Source organism: Canis lupus, chromosome 29 (assembly GCF_003254725.2).
Source record: "Canis lupus dingo isolate Sandy chromosome 29, ASM325472v2, whole genome shotgun sequence".
Lineage (NCBI taxonomy): Eukaryota > Metazoa > Chordata > Mammalia > Carnivora > Canidae > Canis > Canis lupus.
In genome coordinates, this window is record NC_064271.1 from 39,427,610 (window position 1) to 39,454,341 (window position 26,732).

The 26,732-nt window shown below is 41.8% G+C and overlaps 2 protein-coding genes across 5 annotated transcripts in view; one reads left to right on the forward strand and one right to left on the reverse strand.

Annotated features, from left to right (window-relative positions):
- The window catches only part of RAD54B (RAD54 homolog B), a 100,798-nt gene extending 79,770 nt beyond the window's left edge, over positions 1 to 21,028 (reverse strand). For 3 of the 4 annotated variants that reach the window (XM_025433532.3, XM_049103968.1, XM_025433530.3), the window contains exons 1-3: positions 20,911 to 21,028; positions 18,330 to 18,480; positions 6,250 to 6,418 (exon numbers count right to left, since the gene is read on the reverse strand). In XM_025433532.3, coding sequence (XP_025289317.3) covers positions 6,250 to 6,418; positions 18,330 to 18,464 — 304 coding nt within the window. In that variant the 5' untranslated portion in view covers positions 18,465 to 18,480; positions 20,911 to 21,028. Of the gene's footprint in view, positions 1 to 6,249; positions 6,419 to 18,329; positions 18,481 to 19,143; positions 19,201 to 20,910 lie in introns of those variants that run through there. The other variant, XM_025433531.3, reaches the window with a different exon arrangement.
- LOC125753997 (uncharacterized) lies at positions 19,403 to 21,856 on the forward strand. The gene is made up of 3 exons (XM_049103901.1): positions 19,403 to 19,491; positions 20,718 to 21,102; positions 21,206 to 21,856. The coding sequence occupies exons 1-3, from the start codon at positions 19,403 to 19,405 to the stop codon at positions 21,230 to 21,232; spliced, it is 501 nt and encodes a 166-aa protein (XP_048959858.1). The 3' UTR covers positions 21,233 to 21,856.
- Positions 21,857 to 26,732: the final 4,876 nt, after the last annotated feature.

Here is a 26,732-nt window from a genome sequence, read left to right on the forward strand (position 1 = left end):
AAAAGAAAACATAAGGTAGTTCTGAATGTACTGACAAAAAGATTTCTAAAATATACTGTTATAGTAAAAAATGCAATGTACAGAACAGTGCAGCTGGTGAACAATCATTTGTATGGGGAGAATACATACATACAAATATGTTTCCAAATGTATAGAATATCTCAAAAAAGATACCTCAAAAATTGATAACTGGTTTGCCTCTGGAGAATTAGATGGCTAGGGATCAGGAAAGGGAATCTTTTTAGTATATTCTTCATGTCTTCTAAATTCCTTACCATGTGATGCATTACTTTTTTTTTTAAGTCAAAAGGGCAGCTCCAGTGGCCCAGTGGTTTAGCACTGCCTTCAGCCCCGGGGTGTGATCCTGGAGACCCAGGATCGAGTCCCACGTAGGGCTCCCTGCATGGGGCCTGCTTCTCCCTCTGCCTGTGTCTCTGCCTCTCTCTCTGTGTGTCTCTCATGAATAATAAAAATCTTTTTAAAAAATAAAATAAAATAAAAAAATAAAGTCATAAGGGACTACATATTATAATTCTATTCATATGAAATTTCCAAAACAGGCAAATCCCTAGAGACAGAAACCATACTGGTGGGTGCCAGGGACTATGCAGCCAGGGGAGAAGGGAGAGCTGAGTGCTTAATTCGTCCAGGGTTTCCTTTTAGCAAGATGAAACTAGACATAGAGAGTGGTGACTGTTGCACAACAATGTAAATATGCTAAATGCCACTGAACTGTACACTTTAAAATAGTTAAAGAACGTAAAGACTGCTAACTCTGGGAAACGAACTTGGGGTGGTAGAAGGGGAGGAGGGTGGGGGGTGGGAGTGAATGGGTGACGGGCACTGGGGGTTATTCTGTATGTTGGTAAATTAAACACCAATAAAAAAAAATTAAAAAAAAAAGAAAGGTGAATTTTATGTTATTCATGTTTTATCACAATAAAAAAATAAACATTTATAAACTAAATATAAATGAAACCAATAAAATTCAAAATCATATAAATTTAATAGAATAGTGATACCTTACTGATACTAAACTATTATTCACCACATTAATATGACACCCACTAATCTGGCACAGCCTTTTTCAACAGGACATACAATGGATCGATTGTTTGACCATCCTAAGTGAATATATAAAACCTGCGTTTACTAGGAGTATACCACTAACATATCCTGTTCACCTCTGTTCTCATTTGGAGACACGAAAACTGATAATAATTATAATGTGGCCATGCAAAGATGCAGCATATGCTTACATGCATTTATTCCTATCAGTTAAAACACAAAATTCTAAGCTTCTCCAAGAATTTATAAACCCCTGAGAAGACACTCAACCATCACCAAGGACTTCAGACCCAACTGAAAACCCCTTATCTAGTATCTACACAGGAAAGAGATTTTATTATTCCCTTTTTAAAATTTATTTATTCATAAGAGACAAAGGGAGAGAGGCAGAGACACAGGCAGAGGGAGAAGCAGGCTCCCTGCGGGGAGCCCGACGCGGGATTCGATCCCAGAACCCCGGAATCAAGCCCTGAGCCCAAGGCAGACGCTCAGCCACTGAGCCACCCACGCATCCCTATCATTCCCTTTTCATATCCTAATCTTCCCCCTCTTTACGACCTCATTCCCTACAGCCTATAACATAATACTTTTAAAAAACAATGACGGGGTGCCCGGTGATTGTCAGTAGAGGATACATCTCTTAATCTCAGGACTGTGGATTCCAGCCCCATGTTGGGTACAGAGATTACTTAAAAAAAATAAAATCTTAAGAAACAACAACAAAAAAAAAAACCTCTCTGGTCCCCTGCTCTCCCTCAGGATACTATTCCTTCTCTTCACAACCAAATTTATTTTAACATACTTCATTTACTTAGATTCAGTGTCTCCATTTGCCTGTTTCCACTCATTAGTTATCTACTACAATATGACTTTTGTTCCATTTTTTGAAGCTGCTCTTTCAAATATTACCAAACCCTGAAAACTATAATATTCCAGTAACTCTTCTTGACCACTGACTTCTCTGAAGAATTTCAAAGCCAAAGAACTTATCCAAGGGACTTGACAAGTTTTCCAAGATCCTTTCATTCAGTCATAAAATGTTTTTGAACTCCTATTATTTGACTTAAAACCTGAACAAGAGAAAGTTCTTGGCTTTGTACTCATACTTTAGTCAGGTAAATAAATAAAATATAACACAATACAGTGTGGTTGAACAGTTTGAGAGAATGAGAAGGAATCAGAAAGAATGAAACAATTTCTTTCTGTTTCTAAAGAAAGTAAGTATTGTTCTGAGCACCAGGAGGTCTAAGGCTTCCTGCATTAATTTCTGAGGACTGCCATGACAAAGTACCAAAAACTAGGTGGCTTAAAACAACAGAATTTATTTTCTCAAAATCTGGAGACCAGTTCAAAATCAGTGTTGTCAGCAAGGCCTTTCTCTGAAAATTCTAGGGAAGAATCCTTCCTTGCCGCTTTCTAGCTTCCGGTGGTTGCCAATAATCCTTGGTGGCATTTGGCTTACAGCTGTATTACTCCAATCTCTGCCTCCATCATCATGTGGACTTTTCTCCTCATAAGGACATCAACCATTAGATTTAGGCCCCACCCTAACACCTTATGATCTCATCTTAAATTGAGGGGTGCCTGAGAGGCTCAGCGGTTAAGCGTCTGCCTTCAGCTCAGGGCGTGACCCCGGAGTCCTGGGATCAAGTCCCCCATCGGGCTCCCCGCAGGGAACCTGCTTCACCTTCTGCCTGTGTCTCTGCCTCTGTGTCTCTCATGAATAAATAAATAAAATCTTTTAAAAAAAAATTTGATTACAACTGCAAAGACCCTATTTCCCAAATAAGGTCACATTTCCCAGAGGTTAGGACTTAAAAGACATCTTTTTTAGGATACAATTCAACCCATTATATGTTCCCTTTAATTTTCTCAAGCCAAGGCAAAGAGTAGAGGCCAAAGACAAGACCAAAAAAAAATTTTTTTTAAAGACAGAAGTTGCTCTTCTAATCTTATAGCACAACCTCCAAAAAAGCCATGGATGAAATCATTAATGGTAGCCCTGATGTGAAATGTTGGGAATCCAGGAGCAAACAGTCAAGAAAGAATTCTTGAGATGTTTCTGATGCAAACAAAGTGGTTTTATTAGAGCACAGGGACAGGACTCCTGGGCAGAAGGAACAGCACTGGGGTTGGGAGGAGTAGCTGATTACATACTTTCAAGTTGGGAGGGGGTTAGGGATAGTGTAATCCCCAAGGAATCTGGAAGCAAGGTTTCCAGGACCTGGAGGGGGCTAGCTATTGTTAGGAAAAGGTCATTTACTGTCTAGTAAAGTCTTATTCATGAGTCCCTTCAGATGTACATCACTGGGCCATATGCCTAGAAGATGATTGCTCACATGTATCTTGGAGGGGCAGGGGTAGAGATAAAGGAAGTTTCCAAAGGGATTTTTATATGTTAAAGACCTACAGGATCCTGGAGGTCAGGCTGATGTCCAGCTAGGGTTGCCTTTTGCCCTTAGCAAAGTATTAACACTGAGGCAGTTGAGTTCCTGGAGGAAGGTCACTCTGCCTGTCTCAAGTACTTATCAATGGGCTGTAAGCTGTAAGGAAGTTTAATTTTTTTTTTTCTTCTGCCTTTGTTCTCCACATCAGACTTACACTTTCATTCTCACACAGAGACTATTATCTGCAAAGGTGCAGGGTTATAAAGAGACCTGAAGTGGCCAGTGAAGTTCAGTGGAGTGAAAATATACTCATCAGGGCACTTTCAGTAGAGAAAGAAACCAAATTTAAATCAGCTTATGCGGGATCCCTGGGTGGCGCAGCGGTTTGGCGCCTGCCTTTGGCCCAGGGCGCGATCCTGGAGACCCAGGATCGAATCCCACATCGGGCTCCTGGTGCGTGGAGCCTGCTTCTCCATCTGCCTGTGTCTCTGCCTCTCTCTCTTTCTCTCTGTGTGACTATCATAAATAAATAAAAATTAAAAAAAAAAAAATTTTAAATCAGCTTATGCAAAAATGATATTACTGATGAAGTGGACATTAAATATTAATTATTAGGGATAATTTTAAGAAATACATGCTGAAGTATTTACAGATGATGTTTGCAAATGATCTAGAAAAAAAATAGGGGCATAGGGGGGTCAGGAAGCAAAGTGTTAACTGCAGTATTTAGGATGATAATTAGATTATTCTTTCTACTTCTCTACATCTAGGAAATTCTTCAAAATAAAGAGATGACAGGGGAAAACGAGGGCATTTTAACTGGGACAAACAGGCTTGGACCTCACTTCAAGGTAGATTAGATCTAGGATTAAAAAGATGGGAAGAAGAAAAAAAATAAAAAATAAAAAAAAAAATAAAAAGATGGGAAGAGGTGAATGTATACTATGTGGGTCTCTCATCTCCATATTTTTCTACATAAAACATCCCTCTCCAGTAATCCACCACAGAAAGCAAGATGTTTCTCACAATGCTCTTTTCCCCAATTAACCTCTCTCTGAATGAGAGGCAGGAGGGTGTCAGGAGGTTGGCAAAGGTTCCCCAGTCCACTGAATGTACTAAATCAGAGAAGGGATTAAGGGATTAAGGGTTGAGTAAATTAACTCCCTCTTCAATTTATCTTAACTCTTAACTCCCTTCTCATATTTAGCAGGTTAGAGAGTGAGAAACTATAGTAGAACAAAAATAAAGCAGCAAATCAGTAACACGAAATGTATTAGAGTCTAAATATCATTCTCTAGTGAAGAGATTAGCTACCATAAGAGAAAAGAAAGAGGCATACATGGGATCATTATCTGCCACAGGCTTGGCCGTAGAGAAGAATACCTGGGAAAACAGGATACTCACTTAACAAAGATGGAAGAAAAATAGGAAGGGAGACAAGGAGAAAAGAAATAAGGAGAGAGCAAATCAATGAGACAGCACAGCAGCTAAACTGCCATACCCAGAGCTGTCTTCAGAGATCTCAGATCTCTACATCCAGCTCCAAAAGTCCTTCTCAACTTTGTCCTGACACCAGTCACAGGTTTTGAAAAGTTACAAGGAACACATAAATGAAATTAAGAATGCTAGTCAGTTGGGAAAATACAGAATTCCTTTCTCCCCCAACAAGAAATGAACCGATTCATTGGTAAAATGTATTAATCCTCACAAACTTCAAGAACTTCCTTCAAAAGGTTAAGTGCTTAAGGAATCTTACTGATTCGCACTGGTATCTTAAGGATGGCAATTACTCTTCTATAGACCAGCTGGGGCTCTCTCCCTGAATCTGTTTATTCAACAAAAAAATGTCATTTGGAAAAATGTAGTCTTAATGTTATCTTTCACAAGGTCAAACAAACACCAGTAAACAACCCTATTTACTGTTTTAATTACTTCTAAAATATTAATCTCTGACAGATAAAAAAAGAAGCAAAATTATTATTTTAACTCTATTCTACAGTACAGGGAGAGAGCACCTGTTAAATCCTTGGTTCTCCTTCAATAATGTACCTTCACAATACAAAATCTAACTGAGCTGAAGGTACTCCATGGACCATTATTAACAATTTTACTCATTTCAAGTTCATCTCTCCAACTTAGTACTTTTAACATGTTTTTCTGTTTCTTTTTTAAATAGGCTCTATGCCCAATGTAGGGCTTGAACTCATGACCCTGAGATTAAGAGTCATATGCTCTAATGACTGAGCCAGGAAGGCGCCAACAACATGGTTTTTATAGTTTTTTTTTTTTTTAATCAAATCTTTAAACAGAATTCTGGTACTAGAGGAACAGACCATATTTGACCAACAAGCTCACAATAAACAGTCTTAGATATCTACTATAAAGTATAAGATTTGAATTATGTGGCTATTAATCCAATCACTAAAGAAATTATGACCAAAAGAATCTGAATTGCCAACAATCTAGGGGCATTACAAATATAACATTCATTCAAAATAGTCAATTTAAAAAAAAAAAGTCAATTTAATAAATGGGCAGCCCGGGTGGCTCCATGGTTTAGTGCTGCCTTCAGCCCAGGGAATGACCCTCGAGACCCGGGATCGAGTCCCACGTCAGGCTCCCTGGATCAAGCCTGCTTTTCCCTCTGCCTGTGTCTCTGCACCACCACCCGCACCCCCCTGTCTCTCATGAATAAATAATAAATGAAATCTTTAAAATAAAAAAATAGTCAATTTAAATAATACTGTACTACAACTAGTCAAGTGTAAATCTAATCAATAAAAAGCAGTCTTACCTGTATGAGGTAGATCTAATGTTGCTGTTACAGATGCTTCAGAACAGTGTTTTTCACTGTAATTACACTCATGATTAATTTCTCTAGCACTTCCCTCAGTAGGCAGATTTAAACTGCATATTCTGGGATTACTTTTTACCTGGAGAAAGGTATTCTGACTTCCAACAACCTAAAAGAAGGAAATATCTATTTAATGCAGAAATTAAATCTAATTGCCTGTATTTTACATAAAAAATTCCTAATTTAAAATACAAACTACCAGTTTCTCTCTATCTTAATTAGGGAATAGATATTTTAAAATAAATTTAAAATCCAACTTTTATTATTAAACTAGTTTTAATTATGTTATAAAAGCTTAAAGACACACTAGAATGAAAATTATAGTGTATGCTAAACAACGTATCAGAAGAGTTTTTAAACATGTCATAACATACCATTCTCAGAGTCAATTGCTTTTATCTTGCCAAATTTCTCAATATTAAAATCAATACTTATTTGCATTCTTTATGTGATATAGTGGTACTGTCACTACATCATTTATATAGACAAATACTAAACTGTTTACAAATGAAAAGATATTCCTGGGATCGGCATCAAAATAATGAGTAAGTTGCACCAGAATAACGAGATACCTAGAAATAAATCTAACCAAAGAGACGAAAGACCTGTACTCTGAGAACTAAGGAACAATGAAAGATATCGAAGACAACACAAAGACATGGAAAAACATTCCATGCTCTTGGACAGAAGAACAAATACTGCTAAAATGTCTGTGCTACCCACAGCAATCTATATACATTTAATGCAATCCCCAACAAAATATCAAAAGTATTGGGATCCCTGGGTGGTGCAGCGGTTTGGCGCCTGCCTTTGGCCCAGGGCGCGATCCTGGAGACCTGGGATCGAATCCCACGTTGGGCTCCCGGTGCATGGAGCCTGCTTCTCCCTCTGCCTATGTCTCTGCCTCTCTCTCTCTCTCTCTCTGTGTGACTATCATAAATAAATAAAAATTTTTAAAAAATTAAAAAAATATCAAAAGTATTTTTCACAGAACTAAAACAAACAACCCCAAAATTTGTATGAACTACAAAAGACACCAAATAGCCAAAGCAATCTTGAAAAAGAAAAGCGGAGCTAGAGGCATCACAATTTCAGACTTCAAGTTATATTACAAAGCTATAGTAATCAAAATAGTATTGTACTGGGCAGCCTGGGTGGCTCAGCGGTTTAAGCGCCTGCCTTCTGCCCAGGGTGTGATCCTGGGGTCCCGGGATTGAGTGCCACGTCAGGCTCCCTGCATGGAGCCTGCTTCTCCCTCTGCCTGTGTCTCTGCCTCTCTCTCTTTGGGTCTCTCAGGAATAAATAAATAAAATCTTTTTTAAAAATTTAAAAAAAGAAATCTTAAAAAAAAATTTTTAATTTAAAAAATTAAAAAAATAGTACTGTCCTGGCGCAAAAACAGACACATAGATCAATGGAACAGAATAGAAAATCCAGACCATAAATCCACAACTATATGGTCAATTAATCTTCAACAAAGCAGAAAAGAATATCTAGTGGGGAAAAAAAGACTGTCTTCAACAAATGGTATTGAGAAAATTGGACAACATGCAGAAGAATGAAATTGGACCACTTTCTTACACCATACACAAAAATAAATTCAAAATGGAGGGGCACCTGGATGGCTCAGTAGGTTAAGTGTCGGACTTGATTTCAGTTTAAGTCATGACCTCAGGTTTCTGATATTGAGCCCCCATCAGGCTCCACACCCAGCTTAAGTCTCTCTCTCTCTCTCTCTCTGCCCCTCTCCCTTTAAAAAAATAGATTAAAGACCTAAATGTGAAACCTGAAACCATAAAAATCCTGAAAGATAGCAGAGGCAGTAATTTCTCTGACATCAGCCATAGGAATTATTTCTAGACAGGTCCCTGAGGCAAGGGAAACAGAAGCAAAAATAAATCAGGACTAAATCAAAATAAAAAGCTTCTGTACAAAAAAAAAAAAAAAAGCTTCTGTACAGCAAATGATACAACCAACAAAACTAAAAGGCAACCTAAAGAGAGAGTCACAGTATTTGCAAATGACATCCAATAAAGGGTTAGCACCCAAAATATATAAAAAACTAAAACAATACCCCAAAAACAAATATTCCAATTAAGAAATGGGCAGAAGGCATGAACAGACATTTCTCCAAGGGAGACATCAAGATGGCCAATAGACACGTGAAAAGATGGTCATCATCACTCATCATCAGGGAAATGCAAATCAAAACTACAATGAGATATCACATCACACCTGTCAGAATGGCTAAATCAACCACAAAAGAAACAACAGATGTTGGCCAGGATGTGGAGAAAAAAGGAACCCTCCTGGTGGGAATGCAAGCTGGTGCAGCCATTGTGAAAAACAATATGAAGGTTCCTCAAAAAGTTAAAAATAGGGGTGCCTGGGTGGCTCAGTCAGTTAAGCATCTCCCTTCGGCTCAGGTCTTGATCTCAGGATCCTGGAATCAACCTCAACATCAGGCTCTGCACTCAACAGGGAGTCTGCTTCTCCCTCTGCCTCTCCCACCGACTCATGTGCTCATGCTCTCTCTCTCGCTTGCTCTCTCAAATAAATAAATAAAATATTTTGGGGATTCCTGGGTGTCTCAGTGGTTTGGCGCCTGCCTTCAGCCCAGGGCGTGATCCTGGAGACCCAGGATGGAGTCCCACATCGGGCTCCCCGCAGGCCTACTTCTCCCTCTGCCTGTGTCTCTGCCTCTCTCTCTCTCTCTCTCTCTGTGACTATCATAAATAAATAAATAAATAAATAAATAAATAAATAAATAAATAAATAAATAAAATTTAAAAAATTTAAAATAGAACTACCCTATGATCCAGCAATTGTACTACTAGGTATTTACCTGAAGAATACAGAAACACTAATTCAAAGGGATACATGCCCCCTGTGTTTATAGTTGCATTATTTACAACAGCCAAGAGAGATGGAAGCATCCCAAGTGTCCATCAACTGATGAATGGATAAGAAAGACGTGGTAAATATATATATTTAATATATTAATATTTAATATTAGATGTTTTATATGTATAATGGAATATTATTCAGCCATGAAAAAGAATGAAATCTTGCCATTTGCTACAACATGGATGGAAAGTATAAAGCTAAGTGAATAAGTCAGAGAAGCACAAATACCACACGATTTCACTTATATGTGGAATTTAAGAAACAAATGAGCAAAGGAGAATAAAAAGAGTAACAGAAAAGCAAGAAACAGACTCTTGACTATAGAGGACAAACTGTTACCAGAGGGAGGTAGAAGGGGATGGGTGAAATAGGTGATGGGGATTAAGGAGTGTATACGTCATGATGAGCACTGCCTTATTAAAATAAAAACTTCAAGGGCAACTGGCTGGCTTATTCAGTGAAGCATGCGACTCTTAATCTCAGGGTTGTAAATTTGAGCCCCATGTTGAATGGAGAGATTACTTAAAAATAAAATATTTAAAACTAAAAACTTTCAAAAAAATGAGTAGTGAGGAACTGGGGAGGGAGATGAAGAAACAAGACTGGTCATGAATTGACAACTTTGAAGTTAAATAATGGTACACAGGGTTTTTTTTAAATATATATATGCCATTTTTTCTATTTTTGTATATGTATTAGTTTTCTATTGCTGCTGTAACCAATTACCATAAACTTAGTTGCTCACAACAATGCAAAGCTATCATTTTGCAATTCTGCATGTTAGAACTCTGACTTGGATCTTAGTGGGCTAAAATCAAGGGAATCAGTAGGGATGCACCCCTTTCTGGAAGCTCTAGGGGAGATTATTTCCTTGTCTTTGCAAACTTCTAAGTCATCCACATCCTCCATCCTCAAAGCCAGCTACTCTGCCTCTCTCTGACTCTGGTTCCATAACCACATCTAACACTCTATTCTGTCTCCCTTTTCCACTTTTAAGAACCTTTGTCATTATGTTGGACACATCCAGATAATTCAGGATAACCTCCCCATCTCAGGGTCTTTAACAGTAATCACGTAGTCCAATTTCCTTTTCCCATATAAGGTAACTTATCCAGTTTCCAAGGACTAAAACGTGGATGTTTCTAGAGATCCATTTTTCTGCCTACTAGAGTATACGTTTAAATTTAAGATTTTAGAGAGAGAGCATGCAAATGAATAGATTCAGACTCCTATATTATTCAATGAATTACCACCAATTAGCATATTTGACAGTTTGTTCCAGATTTTTTATTTATCAGACCAAACAAGTAAAAACCCCTGAAGGAACTAAAACAATACTATTTTAGTATGGATTAACTCAACCTAAGATGAGAAATCATTTTTTTTAATAAATTCTGGAGAACCGGTTTTTTTTAGATTTTATTTATTTATTCATGACAGACACAGAGAGAGAGAGAGAAAGGCAGAGACACAGGCAGAGGGAGAAGCAGACTCCATGCAGGGAGCCTGACGTGGGATTTGATCCCGGGTCTCCAGGATATCATCCAGCACCAAACCACTGGGCCACTGGGGCTGCCTGAGAAATTATTTAAGAACAAAAATTTACAGGACACCTGGGTGGCTCAGTGGTTGAGTGTCTGTCTTTGGCTTAGGGTGTGATCCAGGTCCAGGGATCGAGTTCCATGTCGGGCTCCCCGCAGGGAGCCTGCTTCTCCCTCTGCCTGTGTCTCTGCCTCTCTCTGTGTCTCTCATGAATAAATAAATAAAATCTTTTTAAAAAAATTAGAAATTAGACTAAGGAGAAGATAGAGTTAACTGTTAAAGGCTTCTCCTGTTACCTTGCTTAAAATAGCTGTACAGCTTCAAAAATGCCTACCTCAAAAATGCCCACTGCTTAAAAATAACTATTTAGTTTCCTGATAGAATTAAAAGAAGAAAGGAGTAAATCAAGGGTTTTGGTCTCAAATTAGTCCTTGGAAACTACATCAAAAAATAAACCCTAAGACAAGGGTGTCAAAACGATTCATGGGTAAATAAGTTTTCTTAACATCCTGGAGCAACGTGGTATCCACATACAAAAGAATGAAATTGGACCCCTACCTCACACCTCACACACAAAAATGAACTCAAAAAATGGGACACAGACTGAAATGTAAGAAAACTACAAAACTCTTTGAAAAAAATATAAGAGACAAGAAAAAAAAATCTGTATGTACAGGGACAGATAACTAGACTTATAATGCGATTATTTGACAATACATACAAATATCAAATAATTATGTTGTATAACTGAATATAACTGTCAATCACACTTCAATAAAAAACAAATTAGTTTGTTTTTTTTTTTTAAAGAATTTTATTCATTTATTCATGAGAGACACAGAGAGAAAGGCAGAGACACAGGAAGAGGGAGAAGCAGGCTCCATGCAGGGAGCCCGACACAGGACTCAATCCCGGGTCTCCAGGATCATGCCCTGGGCCGAAGGTGGTGCTAAACCACTGAGCCACCTGGGCTGCCCTGGTTTTTTTGTTTTTTGTTTTTTAAGATTTTCTTTTTAGGTAATCTCCACACCTAACATGGGACTCAAACTCATGACCCTGAAATCAAGAATCACATCCTCTACTAACTGAACCAGCAAGGCACCCAGAACAAATTAATTAAAAAAAAAAAAAAAATACAGGGGTACCTAGATGGCTCAGTTAGTTAAACATCTGACTCTTGGTTTCAGCTCTGGTCATGATCTGAGGGTTGTGAGATCAAGTCCCATGTCTGGGAGAGGAGCTGCTTAAGATTCTCTCTCCCCCTCTCCTTCTGCCCCTCACACCTCTCTCTCTAAAAAACAAATAAATAAAATAAAGGAGTAACTCTTCATGACCTTCTTAGATATAATACCAAAGTCATAAGTATCAATACCAAAAAAAATTAGATAAATCAGACTTAATCAAAATTTAAAACTTCTGTGTTGCAAATGATGCTATCAAAAAAGTGAATAACCAACAGAATGGGAGAAAATATTTGCAAATAATATATCTTGATAAGGGACCTGTATCTAGATTTTTTTTTTTTTAAATAACAGTTAGGGGGCACCTGGGTGGCTCAGTCAGTTAAGTGTCTGCCTCCAACTCAGGTCATGCTCCCATGCTGGGCTCCCTGCTCACTGGCCAGAAGTCTGCTTTTCCCTCTCCCTCTGCCCCTGCCCCCTTCTTATGCACTCTCTCTCAATAAAATCTTTTAAAAAAAAAACTGAATTCTCTTAAAAAAAAGAAAAGCAAATAATACAATTTTACAAAAGGTCAAAGGATCTGAGGGCACCTGGGTGGCTCAGCTGATTAAGCATCTAACTCTTGGTTAAGACTCAGGTCACAATCTCAGGGTCCTGAGATTGAGCCCTGCATTGGGGTCAAGCTCCATGTTAAGCACAGAGTCTGCTTGAAAGTCTGTTTCTCTCTCTCTCTCTCTGCCCTTCTCTCCCTCCCTCTCTAAAATCAATAAATAAATCTTTAAAAAATACACACACACAGAGGTCAAAGGATCTGAATAGTTTAAATATAAACAAATGGCCAATAAGCACATGTAAAGATGCTCAATAACATTAGCCATCAGAGACACACAAATCAAAACCACTATTAAGACTTTCCTTCACCCACTAGAATGGCTACAATCAAAAAGATAATGTGTTGACAATAATGTGGAGAAATTGAAACCCTCATACATTGATGGCAGGAACAAAAATACCACCTTGGAAAAGAGTCTGGCAGTTCATTAATGAAAGGTTAAACACAGAGTTATCACATGATTTGGCAATTCTACATCTAGGAACGTACCCAAGAAAAATGAAAACACGTCTACATGAAAACTTATACACAAATGTTCACAAGCATTACTAGTAATAACTCATGATTTGAAAAGTGGAAACAGTCCAAATGCCTGTCACCTGAGATGGTCCATTAATACAGTATCATACAGTAAGGTAGGCAGAGTAATGCTGCCCAAAGATGTCTATGCTAATCCCCAGATTCTGTGAATATGTTACAAGGCAAAAGAATTTTGCAGATGTGATTTAGATGTGCTTACAGTAATCTCTCCTGAAATGGACAGACTGTCCTGGCTGACCCAGGTTGGCCCAATCTAATCAAATGATACCCAGTTTGAGAGAACCACACACATGGTAACATGGGAACTGACAGTGTCATTGCTGCCTTTGAAAATAAAAGGGAAAAAAAAAATACAGATGGCCTATCAAACCTAGAAAAGGCAAAGGAAACAATCTCCCCCTGACGCCTCCAGATGTGAGTACAGCTCTGCCAACACTTTTGCAAAGATCTTCTCCCATTCCGTAGGCTGCCTTTTAGTTTCATTGATTATTTCCTTTGCTGTGCAGAAGCTTTTCATCTTGACGAAGTTCCAATAGTTCATTTTTGCTTTTATCTCCCCTGCCTCCAGAGACATCTAGTAAGAAGTTGTTTGGCCAAGGTCACAGAGGTTGCTGCCTCTGTTCTCCTCTAGGACTTTGAGGGATTCCTGTCTCACATTTAGGTCTTTCATCCATTTTCAATTTATTTTTGGGTGTGGTGTAAGAAAGTGGTCCAGTTTCACTCCTTTGCATGTTGCTGTCCCAACACCATTTGTTGAAGAGACTGTCTTTTTTCCATTGGATATTGTTTCCTGCTTCGTCGAATATTAGTTGACCATAGACTTGAGGGTCCATTTCTGGGTTCTCTATTCTGTTCCACTGATTTGTCTGCTGTTGTGCCAGTACCACACTGTCTTGAGGATCACAGCTTTGTAGTACAGCTTGAAGTCCCGAATTGTGATGCCTACAGCTTTGGGTTTTTTTTTTTTTCTTCTTTTTTTAAGATTTTATTTACCTGAGAGAGAAAAAGAGCAGAGGCAGAGGGACAAGCAGACCCCCTCCCTACTAAGCAGCAAGCCCACCACAGGGCCTGACCCCAGAACCCTGGGATCATGACTTGAGCAAAAGGCAGCCACTTAACCAACTGAGCCACCCAGGTGCCCCTGGTTTTCTTTTTGAACATCACTTTGGCTATTCAGGGTCTTTTCTGATTCCATACAAATTCTACAACTGTTTGTTCTAGCTCTGTGAAAAATGCTGGTGTTATTTTGATAAGGACTGCATTGAATGGGTACGTAGAATGGACATTTTAACAGTATCTGTTCTTCCCATCCATGAGCATGGAATGTTTTTGTTTGTGTCTTCTTCAATTTCTTTTAAAAGTGTTCTATAGTTTGTTTTGTTTTGTTTTAAAGTGTTCTATAGTTTTCAGAGTAGAGATCCTTTGCCTCCTTGGTTAGATTTATTCCTAGGTATCTTATGGTTCTTGGTACAATTGTAAATGGGATCGGTTCCTTGATTTCTCTTTCTGCTACTTCATTATTAGTGTACATAAATGCAACAGATTTCTGAACACTGATTTTATACCCTACAACTTTGCTGAATTCATTCATCAGTTATAGCAATTTTTTTGTGCAGTCTTTCAGGTTTCCTAGGCCAACACCTTGATCTTAGCCCAGTAACATCTGTTTTGGACTTCTGACCTACAGAATTATAATAGATTTGTGTTCTTTTAAGCCACTAACCTTGTGGTAACTTGTTATAGCAACAATAGAAAACAAATAAATTCGGCAATAAAAAGAAATAGATTATTGATACATGCTGAAACATGGGTGCCTTGAAATCATTATGCTAACTGGAAAAAAAACCAGTCACAAAAAGCTACAAGTATGATGAAGGTATAATTCTATTTATATGAAATGTCTCTAAAAGGCAAATCTACAACAAAAAAAAAAAAAGGCAAATCTACAGAGACAGAAAAAGATTAGTGGTTGCAAAGTGCTGAGAGATTTGGAGAAAAGGCGAATGACTGCTAATAGGTATGAGGTTTCTTTCTGGAGTGACGAAAATGTTCTGAAATGGATCTTGGTGATCACTGTACAACTCTATGAATACAATAAATACCAATGAATTGTATGGTATATGAATTGTATCTAATTAAAGCTGCTTTAAAAAAAAAGTAACCTTGGTTCTTAAAGAACCTAATTAAAAAAAGTAACCTTGGGCCACCTGGGTGGTTCAATGGTTGAGTATCTGCCTTTGGTTCAGGTCGTGGTCCCAGAGTCTGGGAACAAGTCCCGCGTCAGCCTCCCTCCGAGGAGCCTGCTTCTCCCTCTGCCTGTATCTCTGCCTCTCCGTGTCTCTCATGAATAAATAAATAAAATCTTTTTAAAAAAAAGTTATTAAAAAACAGAAACCTGTATTTTCTTATTACATTGTCACCAAAATTCTAAAGAAACGTATGATAAAACACACGCAGACCCAAAACATTGACCCAAAAATTGGTAGACCTTTTTAACAAAAAGGCAATTAAAACAATCCATTAAAAATCAGGCAAAGAACTTGAATAGATATTTCTCCAAAGAAGATATACAAATAGCCAATAAGCACATGAAAGGATGTTCAGCATCACTATTCATAAGAGAAATGCAAATCAAAACTACCATGAACTACCACTCACACCTACTAGGATGTCTACAACCGAAACAAAACAAAACAGAAAAAATAACAAGTTGCTGAGTGTGGAGAAACCAGAACCCTGACACATCGCTGGTGGGAATGTAAAACAGAGTGGCAGCAGTTGCGGAAAACAGTTTGGTAGTTCTTCAAAAAGTTAAACGTAGAATTCCATACGACCTAGCAATTCCACTCCTAGAAAAATGAACACAGGGACTCAAATAGAAACTTGTATGCCTATGCTCACAGCAGCATTATTCACAACAGCCAAAAAAGTGAAAACAACCCAACTATCCATCAAAAAATGAATGGATAGGGCAGCCCGGTGGCTCAGCAGTTTAGCGCCGCCTTCAGCCCAGGGCATGATCCTGAAGACCCAGGATCGAGTCCCACATCGGGCTCCCCCACAGGAGCCTGCTTCTCCCTCTGCCTGTGTCTCTGCCCCTCTCTCTCGCTCTCTCTCTCTCTGTCTCTCATGAATAAATAAATAAAATCTTTTTAAAAAATGGATAAACAAAATGCCGTATATAGACACAAATGAATGTTATTCAACCACACAAAACTATGAAGTTCTGACACACATTGTAACACAGATGAAACTTGAAAACATTATGCTAAGTGAAATAGGCCAGAAACAAAAGGGCAAATATTTTATGATTCCACTTACATGAAGTAACTAGAAGTCAAATTCATGAAGAGAAATAGTACAATAGTGATACAAGGAGGCGGGTAAAGGAGAGAATAGAGAATTCCTGTTGAATGGTTATAGTTTGGGTAATGAAAACGTTTCCTACTGAAATCAGTGGTGATGGTTATGCAACACTGTGAGTATAATTAATGCCACTTATTTGCAAACTTAAAAATGGTTTTTAGGATGGTGGTGACTGAAGTTAATATCATAAGCATGATACACTGTAATTGTCAGATCACTATGTTGTACACCAGAAATTAATATTCTATGTCAACTACAACAAACATAAAGGAGAGGGAAAAAAGATTTGTAGACTTTAATCCCCATACCACAAATGGATCAGAAAACAGTAGCAGCAGGAAATGTGAACTGCCCATTTTATATACCTTCTATATACCTTTATATACCATCTTCATGGATAGGACCTTTGACCAAAAACAATCCTTTCTCTTAGTAGTAAACAACATATAATAAGACTGCTTTACGGGCACCTGGCTGTTGGTAGGGTACCTGACTCTTGATCTTGAGTTCATGAGTCCAAGCCTCCTATTGGGCATAGAGCTTATTTTAAAAAAAAGGGGGGGGGGGCTGAGCAGACTGCTTTAAGCATTTACTTCTTATAGACAAAATGCAAGGAAACAGGGGCACCTGGCTGGCTCAGTCAATGGAGCATGTGACTCTTGATCTTGCCATTATGAGTTCAAGCTCCACACTGGTGGGGGGCAAGGACAAATGAAACATCCAGATTGATACACATCATTACTTACATATGTTGAATCCTTAAATATCCTTACTAAAAAATTTTTTTTAAGATTTTTTAAATGTTTTATTTAAATTCAATTTAGTTAACATATACTGTATTATTAGTTACGGGGGTACAATTTAGTGATTCATCAGGTGCATATAACACCCAGGGCTGATTCCATCAAATGCCCTCCTTAATGCCCATCACCCAGTGACCCCATTCCCACCCCCACCCCCATCAACACCCCTCCAGCAACCCTCAGTTTCCTAGAGTTGAGTCTCTTATGGTTTGCCTCCCCGTTTTTATCTTATTTTCCTTTTCCTTCCCTCCCCCTATGTTCATCAGTTTTTTTCTTAAATTCCACGAGTGAAATCATATGGTAGTTGTCTTTTCCTGATTTTGCTTAGCGTAATTCCCTCTAGTTCCATCCACAAAATTTTATTTTTAAGTAATCTCTATACCCAACATGAGGCTTGAACTCATAAACCCAGATCAAAGTAGCATGCTTTTCCAACCAAGCCTTCTGACTCCCCTTCTCTTTTTAAAGATTTTATTTATTCATGAGATGCCCAGAGAGAGAGGCAGAGACACAGGCAGAGGGGGAATCAGGCTCCCTACAGGGAGCCCAACTTCAGGCTCGATTCCGGGACTCCAGGATCACGCCCTGAGCTGAGAGCAGGCACTAAATTGCTGAGCCACCCAGGGATCCCATATGTGGTAACTTTAAAAAGAACACTGATTACAATAATTTATTTTTATGAAAATATCTACCTTGTCCCTCACAGAGGTATTTTTTACTATTTATATTTTTACTATCAACCTGAGCCAAAGGCAGATGCTCAAACGTTGAGCCACCCAGGTGCCCAAGTGTGGTTTGTGTTTTGTTTTTTTTTAAGATTTTATTTATTTATTCACGAGAGACACAGAGAGAGAGGCAGAGACACAGGCAGAGGGAGAAGCAGGCTCCCTGCAGGGAGCTCAATGTGGGACTCGATCCCAGGACCCCGGGGGTCATGCCCTGGACTGAAGGCAGCACTAAACCACTGAGCCACCCGGGCTGCCCGACGTACTGTTAACTTAAGTGACATGTCTTTTTTAAAAAGTGCGTGCTTCTCTATATTATGCTTCCTTTTTTTTTTTTTTTTACCTCAATTAATTTTACATCAGGACTCATCTTTGTAATCCCTTCATCTGGACTTGGATTACTTCTCGCTGGTGGTACGAATTTTAGTTTTTTGAGGGGATTCCCCTGCAACTGACTTGGCGCTGCAGACCGTCTCATATTCAGCAGTACCGACCTAAAAAATACCCAAAACACAGATCATCCATGCATCTGATAGAATTAACTCCAAATAGGAAAACAGTTCATCGCTACAACCGTATCTTTAAAAATACAGTAAGAGACTAAATATGCCAAAAAGCCTTAAAATATAAGTTTAACAGCCAGTAAGATTTTATTTTCATCACAAAGGGCTCCTGTAAGGAATCGAGGACTTAAGCAGGATGCCGTAAACGTGAGCCCGCGTGTTGGAGAATGCGAGGGGGGCCCGGGTCCCCGAGGCCTCCAGGGCGCCAGCAGTACCCCTCTGCGCAGGAGGAGCCGACGGCCAGCCGCCGCCCCGCTGACCCCGCCCTCCGCCTTCCACCCCCCCAGCAGCGGGCCCCGCCGGGACCCCGGGACCCCCGTGGCTCCTGACCGCGCCGCCCACGGTGCCCACGCACGGGGGGGGGGGGGGCCCCCCCGACCCTGCCAGCCCCGCGGGCCAACTCGGGAGGCCCCGGCAAACAGCCCAGCACCGGGCGGGCCCCACAGGGAGGCCCCGCAGGGAGACCCCCGGCCCGCGGTCGCCCCTCCCTGGGGCCTGCGCACCGCCAAGACCCTGCTGCCACCCGACCCCCCCGACCCCGACACCCTCACTCTTCAGCCCCGGCCCCAGCTCGCCCCCGACCCCCCCCCCCACCCGATGCTCCTGGCACCGGACCGCACACTCCAACTCCGGCCCCGACACTGCCTTGACCCCCACCGGCCGCGCCCCGCCTCCAGACCCCGACCCCGTCCCCATCCTCCGACGCCGCAACCCCCCCACCCCCCCCCCCCCCCCCCCCCGCCCCGTGCACTTTAGCTCTGATCCGGACCCCGACCCCCATCCCTCCCGAACCCAACCCTGCCCGCCTCGCATTCCGCTCCGACCCCCACTCCGACTCCCACCGCCCGCACACATGAGCTCCGCCCCGACCGACCCGCCCGCCCCACACTTTAGCTCCACCCCCGACCCCGACCCCGACCCCCCCCACCTCCGCAGACTTCAGCTCCGCCCCACCCTCCCCCTTAGCTCCATCCCGACCCCGCCCCCGCATCTTATATCCGCCCCAACCCGCATCCGCATTTAGCTCCTCCCCCACTCGGCCCCCGCCCTATTCAGCTCCGTCCCCCCGCCCCTGCCCCATCCCTCCCGCCCCCGCCCCCTTTAGCTCCGCCCCCACTCGGCCCCTCACTCTAGCCCGCCCCCACTCTCCCCTCACACTCTAGCCCCGCCCCCCTCTCACCCTCATATTCTAGCTCCGCCCCCCTCTCCCCCTCACACTCTAGCCCCGCCCCCACTCGGCCCCTCACTCTAGCCCTGCCCCCCTCTCCCCCTCACATTCTAGCTCCGCCCCCCTCTCCCCCCTCACTCTAGCTCCGCCCCCTCTCCCCCTCACACTCTAGCTCCGCCCCCACCCGCCCCTCACTTTAGCTCCGCCCCCACTCGGCCCCTCACTCTAGTTCCGCCCCCTCTCCCCCTCACACTCTAGCTCCGCCCCCTCACTCTAGCTCCGCCCCCACTCTCCACTCACACTTAGCTCCGCCCCCACTCGGCCCCTCACTCTAGCTCCGCCCCCTCTCCCCCTCACACTTAGCTCCGCCCCCCTCACTTTAGCTCCGCCCCCACTCGGCCCCTCACTCTAGTTCCGCCCCCTCTCCCCCTCACACTCTAGCTCCGCCCCCCTCACTCTAGCTCCGCCCCCACTCTCCACTCACACTTAGCTCCGCCCCCACTCGGCCCCTCACTTTAGCTCCGCCCCTCTCCCCCTCACACTCTAGCTCCGCCCCCACCCGCCCCTCACTTTAGCTCCGCCCCCACTCGGCCCCTCACTCTAGTTCCGCCCCCTCTCCCCCTCACACTCTAGCTCCGCCCCCTCACTCTAGCTCCGCCCCCACTCTCCACTCACACTTAGCTCCGCCCCCACTCGGCCCCTCACTCTAGCTCCGCCCCCTCTCCCCCTCACACTTAGCTCCGCCCCCCTCACTTTAGCTCCGCCCCCACTCGGCCCCTCACTCTAGTTCCGCCCCCTCTCCCCCTCACACTCTAGCTCCGCCCCCCTCACTCTAGCTCCGCCCCCACTCTCCACTCACACTTAGCTCCGCCCCCACTCGGCCCCTCACTCTAGCTCCGCCCCCTCTCCCCCTCACACTTAGCTCCGCCCCCCTCACTTTAGCTCCGCCCCCACTCGGCCCCTCACTCTAGTTCCGCCCCCTCTCCCCCTCACACTCTAGCTCCGCCCCCACTCGGCCCCGCCCCTTCCCCTTCGGCTCCGTCCCCCGTCGCTCCGCACCCCTCCCCTCCCCTCCCCCCGCCGCTCCGCCGCCTTCCTTCCCTCCGCCCCCGCAGGCCCCCTTCGGCGCCCCTCCCCACGCGGTCCCGCACAGGCCGCCGCAGCCCCCCAGGCCGCCCCCTCCGAGGACGTACGGGCGAAGATCCCACAGAAGCCGCGCGTCCCAGCAAGACAGCGGGCGCCCGAGGTCCCGTCACCTCCCGGAGGTTAAGGCTCCCGCCTCGGAGCAGCCTATAGCGGGCGAGCCGGCCGCGCACGCGCACTGCCCTCCACCGGCTCCGCTCGCACGACCTCGACTGCGCATGCGCGGGTCTCTGCTCGGCCCGGTAAGCGCCTGCGGTCCGGGTCCGAGGTGTGGTCCTGCTCCGAAATATCTACTTGGAAAAAATATTTCTTTCCTTGTTGATGGCCTCCTGTCACCCGCTGTAGGAGCTGAGGATACAGACCTCATCTTAGAGCAGATCACACAGCTTAAATCTGGATCGTCGACACAGGTGTGTTCGCTGCAGGTGGATGGTCTGTGCTTGGAGAAACGGTATGCAAACGTCCTTGCCCGCGCAGCTCCTAAATCGTGCAGCACGTTAGGAATGAAGTGACTTTAGCAGTGTTGCTAAAATAATACAGGCCCTTAAATTGCCTGGCACAAATCGGCAAACTAACAATGGCCTGATACCCTTTAATATAGTGACAAGGCAAGGAAATAGACAGGTCCTAGGCCTTTAATGCAAAAGTATCTCCAGGGGCACCTGGGTGGCTCAGTTGGTTAAGCCTCCTCTTGGTTTCAGCTCCTGGCATTGAGGCCTCTGAGTTCCAGGCTCACCCACTCATGCTTGCTCTGCCTCTCAAAGAAATAAAATCTATATTTTTTTAAAAGTATCTCCAAACCGGGATCCCTGGGTGGTGCAGCGGTTTGGCGCCTGCCTTTGGCCCAGGGCGTGATCCTGGAGACCCGGGATCAAATCCCACGTCGGGCTCCCGGTGCATGGAGTCTGCTTCTCCCTCTGCCTGTGTCTCTGCCTCTCTCTCTCTCTGTAACTATCATGAATAAATAAAAAAAAAAAAAAAAAAAAAAAGTATCTCCAAACCGTGTCACTGTATGATCTATCAGAATACTCCAGTTTAAACAAAACACTTAGAAATGCGTGAACAGGGGCATCTGGGTGGCTCAGTCGGTTGCACACTGGACTCTTGATGTCAGCTTAGGTCTTGATCTCAGGGTTATGAGGTCAAACCCCACATTGGGCATGTTGGGTGTGCAGCCTACTTAAAATAAGTGAATACAATTTTCATCATTCAGCATGATTTTCAAAAGCCGTTAGTTCTAGGGGTGCCTGGGTGGCTCAGATGGTTAAGCATCTCATTCATGATTACAGCTCAGGCCATGGTCTCAGGGTTGAGAGATCAAACCCCATGTTGAAGGCTAAGCACCAGGCTATTTTTAAGACTCTCTCCTCTCTCTACTTCTCCCCGATTATACTCTCTCTCAAAAACAAAAAAAGCCATTTACTCTAAAATAGATGTGAAAATTACAGAAGACTAAGTTTTACCAAACTGTACTAGAGAAGGTATCATTTTTAAGATTTTTTTATATTATTTTATTTTTAAGGAAATATGCACAGTGTGGGACTTGAACTCAGACCTTGGGATCAAGAATCACATGCTCTACCAACTGCTAGCCATGTGCCCCTGTATCATTTTTTTACATACTAAATTGTTAAAATTTTTTGGTTTTTTATTTTAGCAAAATTAGTGTTTTAAATAAAGATGTTGAGTTGTATAACAGCAAACATTAGGGTTATTTTTGTACAATAAAGATAACGACAAACAGGAATGCCTGGGTGGCTCAGCGGTTGAGCTTCTGCCTTCAGCTAAGGGCGTGGTCCTGGGGTCTCAGGATTGAGTCCCACATTGGGCTCCTGCATGGAGCCTGCTTCCCCCTCTGCCTGTGTCTCTGCCTCTCTCTCTCTTGGTCTCTCATGAATAAATAAATAAAATCTTAAAAAAAAAAAAGATAAGGACAAACAGCAAAATTATAACTGACAAATATAATCCAAAAGAAGTTTAGTCCTATTCAGAGCATGACAAATAAAATACTTTTCTTTGAAATAGTAAATTTCAAAAGGTTTATTTACAATTTATAGGAACTGTTTATGGGAGAAGAAATCAATCTCACTTTTTATTCTTTCTAATAAAAATTATGAAATATTTATTTTACTTATTTTATGATATTAGATAAAGGTGGGCTGGGAAAAAAAGGCTATGAAAGATATCTGTCACTTTAATGACAAGAATATAACTATTTCTCAATACTAACATGTCTTATTACATAAATGAATGATTTGTAATTTTCTGCATTTCAATCACAAAGTCCACCACTTGCATCCAATGATAAAGAAGATAAATGAGTAAACTCTGTAGTGTTAGGGGATCCCTGGGTGGCTCAGACAGTTTAGCACCTTCCTTCAGCCCAGGGCATGATCCTGGAGTCCTGGGATCGAGTCCCACATCGGGCTCCCCACAGGGAGCCTGCTTCTCCCTCTACCTGTGTCTCTATGTCTCTCTGTGTCTCTCATGAATAAATTTTTTTAAAAAACTATGTAGTGTTAGATAATGAAAAGTGGTAAGGAGAAGAGTAAAGCAGAGATGGAAGGTTTTGAAAATCTAGATAGGGTAGCCAGGGAAGTTCTCTTTAAACAGAAGTCCTGAAGCAATGATGTCCTCAGGGCCAGTAGGAACAGTCAGAAGATGGTAGCTGGAGCAAAGTGAGCTCAGAGAGGAGTAGATGAGGTCAAAGAAATAACAAGGAGGGGTGAAAACTCTGGATTATCATAAGAACTCCAGCTTTTATTCTATGGCCATGGAAGGGCTTTGAGCTGAGTTGGGAAGCAATCACCATATTTAAGACAAGAGACAGACAATGGTGGCTTGGCATCAGAGGTGGAACAGTTAGTCTAGCTATGTTTTGATGAGAGAAGTCAGATCAGAAGTAGTGTATGAAAGAAATACAGTAGGGAAGAATGACTAAGGCTTTTTGGTCTGAGAAATCAGAAGTATGGAGTTGCTGTTTATTGAAAATTTTATTTTTTTTAACTTTATTTATTTATTCATGAGAGACACACAGAGAGAGGCAGAGACACAGGCAGAGGAAGAAGCAGGCTCCATGCAGGGAGCCTGATGTAGGACTCGATCCTGAAGCCCCAGGATCACGCCCTGGGCCGAAGGCGGTGCTAAACTGCTGAGCCACGTGGGCTGCCCTGTTAATTGAAAATTTAAAAAAAAAAAGATAACAAAGGATAATGACCACAGTGGCGTGGGGGTGCAGGTAATATCAAGAGCCCAGTTTGAGTTTGTCAAATTTGAGGTGATTACTAGACATCTGGTGGAGATGTCAAGATGCAAATCTGGGTGTCACAGGACAGCTCTGGATTGGGAATTTAAAGGAATAAATATTAAAAAAAAATAAAAATAAAGGAATCAATATGTAGGGATGCCTGGGTGGTTCATCGGTTGAGCGTCTGTCTTTGGCCCAGGGCATGACCCCAGGGTCCTGGGTTCAAGTTCCATATCAGGCTCCTTGCAGGGAGCCTGCTTCTCCCTCTGCCTGTGTCATTGCTTCTCTCTCTCTCTCTCTCTCTCTCTCTGTCTTTCATGAATAAATGAAATCTTTTTTTAAAAAAAAAAGAATCAACATGTAGAGATGCTATTTAAAGTCGTGACACTGAAGAGAGTGCAATAAAAAAAAAACTTAATTCGGGAGACAGATATCTATGGAAACAAATATTTTTTTTTAATTTTTTTTAATTTTATTTATTTATGATAGTCACATAGAGAGAGAGAGAGAGAGGCAGAGACATAGGCAGAGGGAGAAGCAGGCTCCATGCACCGGGAGCCTGACGTGGGACTCGATCCGGGGTCTCCAGGATCGTGCCCTGGGCCAAAGGCAGGCGCCAAACCGCTGCGCCACCCAGGGATCCCGGAAACAAATATTTTGATAAATTTTATTTCATTTCTTTCCCTTCTTTAATCACTGAGTAAGTACTGAAATGTTATCACCACTAAATACTTTTTGTAAGGACATTATCCTGTGTCCCCAGGTTCAGTTAACATTAGACCAATCAGAGGTAAAAGTTTCCATAACTCTTGAGTACTGAGTAATGTATAGAATGTTGAATCATTATATTGTACCCCCAAAACTAATATAACACTGTATGTTAGTTATGCTTCAATAAAAAAATTGTTTTAAGTTTCTGTAACTCTTAATTTTTAATTAATTTTGGATTAATATTACTTGGTTAATGGTAGTATTAGTTAATTGATTAGCCAACACCAACATAAGAGCTGAACATTTCTCCTAGTAGAAGAGTAGAGAGGAGAGGGGGATTTGGAAACATTCTTTTAATGTGATTACCCTTCTTTTTTAAGTTGTGTTTATTACATTTGTCTTTATTTCATTTGCGTAGCCACTACACTTCATCAGTTTTGGACTGGTACTTTTTACTTTAACTCTACAATAAATATCTGTAATAGCATTTCTCTTCTGATTCATACTCCCTTCCACATCACACACATTCTGACTCCTGTATTTCAGGATAGATGAGAGAACAGGAGCCCACCAATGATTTAATTTGTTTGTATCACATAGCAAGTTAGTAAATGGGAAAGCCAGGCTCTTCCCCTCAGTGGCCTGTGGTGATTTCTAAAAATGGTTCGCTACCCACTTGACCCAGAAAACCCTACAAAATCATGCAAATCAAGTTCAAATCTTCGTGTTCACTTTAAGAACACATGCGAAACTAAATCAGGCGATCAAGGGTATGCATATTGGAAAAGCCACCAAGTATGTCGAAGATGTCACTTTGCAGAAGCAGTGTGTGCCATTTTTTTTTTATTTGAATTCAATTTGCCAACATATATTATAACACCCAGTGCTGACCCCATCAAGTGTGTGCCATTTCTGTTGCTACAATGGTGCAGGTGGTAGACGTGCCCAGGCCGAACAGTGGGCCTGGGCACAGGGTTGGTGGCCTAAAAAAGAGTGCTCAATTTTTACTGTGCATGCTTAAAAATTCAGAGAGTAATGTTGAACTTACGGGTTTAGATGTAGTAGATTGGTCATTGAGCACATCCAGGTTAACAGAGCCCCCAAAACGCAGCATAGAACTTACCAGGCTTATGGTCAGATTAACCCATACGTGAGCTCTCTCCGCCACATAGAGATGATCCTTTCTGAAAAAGAGCAGATTGTTCCTAAACCAGAAGAGGAGGTTGCACAGAAAGCTACCCCCAAAAGAAACTGAAGAAACAAAAACTTACGGCTCGGGAGCAAATTCGGCATAAAGTAAATGCAAATAAAAGTAAAAACAGGAAAAAAAAATGCAAGGGAGAGCCGTATTAGTGCCTAGCTTTTATAATTTCTGTTTTTTCTGCCTTTTCATCAAAATGAGTTTTGGAGATAAAGTTGTTGAACAATTTTTAAAGTTCCACATGCTTATGGAGTAGTTTTGGATCATGTTTGTTCTACGTGACTTTGGCTTACCGATGAACTCTTTCTGATTCCTCATTTAAAGGAAACAGAATGAATAAATAAATAAATAAAATAAAATAAAATAAATAATAAAATAAAATAAAATAAATAAAATAAAATAAAATAAAATAAAATAAAATAAATAAAATAAAATAAAATAAAATAAAAAATAAAATAAAATAAAATAAAATAAAATAATAAAGGAAACGGACTTCAGAGGACCCTACTGTTGTTCTAGCAGGGCCAGGTGAAATGTTTAGTCAGAAGTAGCAATTGTACTGTTCCTGGGTTCCCAGAACATTGAAAAGCATCACTCCTAGAGTAGGTAACCTAAAGCAGGTTAAGGTTTAAGGGGGTCCATTAGGGCTGCTTTTAGTTCAAGGCTTTAACAAAATATTCCCAAAGCCTCTCTTAGCAAACAAAGAGACCTTC